This window comes from Orbicella franksi, chromosome 4, assembly GCF_964199315.1.
Source record: "Orbicella franksi chromosome 4, jaOrbFran1.1, whole genome shotgun sequence".
NCBI lineage: Eukaryota > Metazoa > Cnidaria > Anthozoa > Scleractinia > Merulinidae > Orbicella > Orbicella franksi.
The window spans coordinates 31,351,196-31,356,377 of NC_138148.1; the positions used below are offsets into that span (position 1 = coordinate 31,351,196).

A 5,182-nucleotide genomic window follows, 5' to 3' on the forward strand; every position below is an offset into this window, starting at 1 on the left:
GTATCGGTGTCTCCACCGCCTATGCTCCAAAACCCGGTTTGACAACAGTGAACCGGTGTAACTAGCCCGAGGGCTGATGAGACCTCAACGACATGGATTTATACGGAACCTCCTTTGCTGGACGTTTTAAGACTCTACTCGAAGAATGGTCAGGGCAATGAGTAGAACAAAACAGCATTTTCGTGTTCAAGAATATATTTGTTATAGATAACCCTACATTGACTAAAAAGCGACAAAGGAGCGTAATACACATCAAGAAATTGCCTCGCGTTATATTTAACCACAATAGATTGAAATTCTAAAGGAAGAATATTTACAAAGGTAGAGACCGAGGCAAGAACTCGATTTGATTTTCAACAATACAGTCATACAACTAAGACAAGATATGAGACCAGTCACGCAAACCTTCTCTAGGTGTCTTACGGCCATTGATAAAAGTTGCGTGACTGGTAACGCTCAGAAGTCTGAATACTAACAAGCGTGACGCCGATTAAAACGCAAACGAAATATGAAACTATCTGTGTATGTTTTGAGTTTCCAAATCCACCTAACATAAATTAAATTGCGTTTCAAGCAGCGTCTACTGTTGAAACAGCCTCCTGTGCTGACGCTGTTCGGGCTCGTCACGCAATCTACCTCCTCTTCCCTCGTTGGGGGAAGAAGATTGCGTGACGAGCCCAAAGATGTCTGCGTACGAGGATACTTTTGTAATTACTTACTTCTTGTCATTTTCACACGCAATTGAGATGGAATGAGGTTTTTGACTAGTGCGAATTTGCGGCAATCATACAAAAACGAAGATTCGATTCTTACAGGCAATAAAAATGTACATCAATTGAAATAGAACAAAGGGTTTAATTTATTGCATCTACTTACTTACGGCTACTTTTAAAGTGCACTGACCCTTCACAGTAAAATGCAGCTGCCGAGACAAACGCTTACGTGACTTGATGCTTTTAAGTCACGCAACCGTCTGTATCAGGGGTTTAAATATAAAATAGTTGTTTCCCTGGCTTTTGCAAAAAATCACATCGTTTTCTGTTGATGGTTTGCAAGAGCAAGAAAAAATAATTGTTTCTCACCGATGTCCATGTCGTTTTTTTTCTTTCTACATCGTGCACGTATAATTCAATAAGGCGACCAAGTTTTATCTCAAACTTGTCAAAGACGTTTGAATTCACAAAGCCGCAAACATTTCGATCCAAAAAATAAGAGCGCTTTTTCTTCTTCACTGTTTCTCGAGCTATAAACGATTTTTTTCGACTTGCGCTCCTTACCATCCGAAAACTCCCGGATTCAGATATATTTCTACACATTTCAGAGCAGGACGGTAGAGAAGCGCTGTTTAAAACAATTAAAAACAACCATCTGTAGGTTAACGAGGTAATCTCTGTTTACGAAGCGCAACAAAACACGCAGAGTGAGTCTAGATCAGGCTTTTCAGTTGTGAAATGTATGCATCTCATTTACTCAGGAATTCTGCTATCTGTACAGCTCCCACGTACTATCCCACAGAGGAGCATTTATCCCATTGTCCGCGCTTATGACGCAAACTGCGGCAGGTAATGGAACAACTGAAAACTCCTTTAAGCTTCACTCGGCTTGCTTGTCAAGCCTCTCTCCCGCTTACCCGTGACTTTCACGGACAGAGGACAGGAAAGAGCCCGGGACTAGCTTAAGATTACTAGTGTTCGCATGCAGTGTATTATGTGAACGACACAGATCTGCCTAGTGATAACACAAATATCAAAGAAAACATTTTCACCCCACTAGGATCGGGGCCATATCGGCAGCTATCTTTCATCTGCCCTCCATTAAAATTAAATAATTCCTATGGGTATTTACATGAACTTGTACGTTTCGGTTTCGTTTCTTGAATTTCTCAAACTCGTAGACATATGTCATTTGTATGTACCGTGGGGTTCTGTAGCAAATAAAAATCATCGAGCAACACTCGGCTTCCTTAACTAGCGCAAACATTATGGTGCAAAAGAAACAAAATTCTCCGCCCTCCGTCAAAAGACAGACAGAAGATGTCCACATTCCTGAGGGGGTCGTGCGACCCATGAAGTTCTAAAAAATCCAAAACGTCTTTACTTAGTGGTTTTCTGCGCAGATGCATTGCTGGGGAAAGCATTTCGTATCCAAAATCGTTTCCAGTGATTTGTCCGTCCTCCACAGATTTCGCAAATCGCCGCATTCAAATCAAATTGTCTTGTCACAACTTCAGTTCGTTCGCAACCTTCGACGCGATGTTCTTGAAATTAATCGATGTGCCGGCGATGCGCTTGAAACGAACCCCGTGTAACGACAAGCGAGGGAGTTTGCACACTTCCATCTCCCACTGCACGTGATTTGCGTCGGCGGGATTGCCATAGCAACAGAACAACAGGAAATTTTCGCGCTGTTCAAAATCACAGTGATTTGTATCCAACACCTTCCTTATTTCTTCCATCATCTCTTGCGGGTCCATGGAACTCGTTGTCTTCATGCTCCACGTGAAACGAAGGGAGCGAGGTTTTTCACCCATTGACGTGTCGTTCATGGACCTGCCGTGCAAATAACAGTACATAAAGCATTAGCCATATCCTGAAACAAAACAAAACAAATGAACAAACCGACAACACACAGATCGTGACGTTGAAGAGTGGTGTTCAATGTCCAAATGATAGACAGATCATACTGATGACTTAACCGATAAGCGCTTACAATTTAAAAATTATCTGGCATCATCGAAACACGCAGACGGTAAGACTAATTACGCAAACGTTTACCACGTTAGTGGTACTTTTGTAATTATATAAGCTACGCCTCCATCTTATGTAACAGCCTGATTGCACAACAGTTACACAGTTATGCATAAGAAATGGGAGTTATTGTTGTGAAAATCTCCGCGATTGACGCTCGATATGTCTTAGAATCGCAATGATAAAATACGTAGCCTTTCATAGCTCCAGGGCCCAAGAAGAGAAGTTCTTACTCTTGCTTTGCTCGTACAAATTATATCGTCAGGGGCCTTCTCTGGTAAGCCATGCAACCCTTCCGCGCGGTCTGTAACACTCACATTCACGTGTGGGGCGTGATGCAAATTTTCTATCCACGTTGTCATGCGTGTAAATACAGAAATAAAGTAAACAAATAACTTTACTAATATGCCGTGTCACACTTCAAGGCTTTTCGAATCAGGGACACATTCCCGATCGAATTAGAATTTAGAGTGGTGGGTCTTCAAGCGCATTTGAAGCGCCTTTAGGTTTGAAGAAGCCGGAAGAAAAACCGGAGAACCCGGACTGCTCCCCTTCAAATGTTTTTCCACCTACTTTGGTTCCATACTGTAATGTCATTTCAGGGTCCTTACGTTTTTATTTTATTATTTGTCTTGTTTTGTCTCTGTTCTAAACAGATGTATGCCGATGCCACAGTCCTGTGTACTTTTGAACGTAGCGCGTTTTGCGTGACCGCAGACTGTAAGTACAGTATCACTTGTTGGTTTTTAACCTGGGTTTTTAATGAACACCCCAATCTCTTGTACCGGATCTCGCGTTGCCTTTGTCTAGCAAAACAGACCGTGACCGTTGGCCTATTGAATTTGTGAATCAAAAAGTAATATTAACGATAAAATGACACTAAAAAATAACAAAAATTCCAAAACTAGCGACACCTCCCTGGTAGCGTGGGTGCCAAGTGTTCCCACATTTCGGGCTGACGAAAACTCCGGCAAGAGCTGCGCTAAAAATTAGGGGGACAGGGAGGGGTTGTGACGTAGCCTGCGAAGCAGGCCGCTGAAGGGGAGGGAAAGGTTCAAAAGGAGCGCGGGAGTTTTGGGAGTTTTGGCTTCGCGCGCTTGTTTTTTCCCCCTTTCCCTCCCCTTCGACGCCTGCCACGCAGGCTAGTTGTGACATCGATATGCAATGGCTTAGCCAGTTTTAGGGGCGTTGAGTTATATAGGGAGCAACGAGGTGTACTCCCTGTCCGTAAGCACTCCGCAGTTTTCCCCTGACCAATCTTCGCACAGGACTTTAACTGACCGAACGCCTGTGCAAGGTTTAGACTAGTTGTGCGCCCGAGAAAAACAAACAAACAAAGAAAACAAACCAAAAAAAAAAAAAAAAAAAAAACAGTGGAGGCGGTCCTTCCAAAACACTCGACAAGTCATCCTCTAAGGTTTCCCTGCTTAATATTGTTTCTTTTACACAGACACCTTGCGGAAAGATGGAAAAGTCGGCGTGCTGAACAGTGAAAGGCTCTATTCAGAGACTGGCACTCAGAACAACATCACAGGCTACGCCTACATACCAGACCACGGGCAGCCAGGAAAGCTAAAAGTTCATCTTGACGGCGTACCAGTTGACGCGCCATGTAAGTGACAAGTCAATCGAGCTCTGATCTCTAAAACTAACAAGTACATCCACACTTTTAGTCGATCCAACTTGGAAGAATAGGTTGAGTGTGATGCTCGACAGGCCATTTGGTATGGGTGTTTCTAACTTAGTTTGTCTTCTACTCTCTATTTTGTCTTGCGTTCGTCGAGATCGCAAGCTTAGCTAAATATTAATCCGACGCGTGGGATACACCCGTAATTCGTAGCAAAAAATAAACGCGTTTGTTTGAAACAGTGTCCACTTCTCTCAACAGACTGGGTCGTGAAACTTGGTCCTCCCTCGTTCGGCGAGCAAGGTTTATACCAGTACTCCGTGGTCACCGATAATTTCCAGGCCACCTTGTTTGTGCTGGTCAGGGATGTCTGGGGTGTGCAAACCCGGAAAATCTTGAAATTCTACCCTTGCAATGATGGGTTTTCCCGCAATCTGGACCACAAAATCGGCACCGCTCGGTTACCTACAAGAGAGGTGGATTTGCCCGTAATTTTGACACATTTAAAGTAGGCTCTTGTGCAGAGCATTTGTTTTTTGCTCCGCGATTTGAAGAAAGAAGAGAAATAACGCGTACTATAACCAGCAAAATCGTGGTTTTTGACTTAACTTATTCTGAAAGCCGAACGAACAGATAACAGACACTTGGTGAGCTGTACCACGCCCTCCCCCCATATCCCCCCCCCCCCGCCAACACACACACCCACAAAGTCCTTATTTGGGTCGTCGCGCAATGCTTCTTGCGTGACTACCCAAGTACGGCAGTGTCGTCTTCTTCAAGATGTTGTGTGACGTCGGAAAAAGCTGCC

The 5,182-nt window shown here is 43.7% G+C and overlaps 1 protein-coding gene across 1 annotated transcript; it reads left to right on the top strand.

Moving 5' to 3' along the window:
* Positions 1-1,990: 1,990 nt before the first annotated feature.
* Positions 1,991-4,886, top strand: LOC145484547 (uncharacterized). The gene is made up of 3 exons (XM_081463137.1): positions 1,991-3,467; positions 4,198-4,359; positions 4,636-4,886. Exons 1-3 carry the CDS (start codon positions 3,305-3,307, stop codon positions 4,884-4,886), a joined length of 576 nt encoding a protein of 191 aa, XP_081319263.1. The 5' UTR covers positions 1,991-3,304.
* Positions 4,887-5,182: the final 296 nt, after the last annotated feature.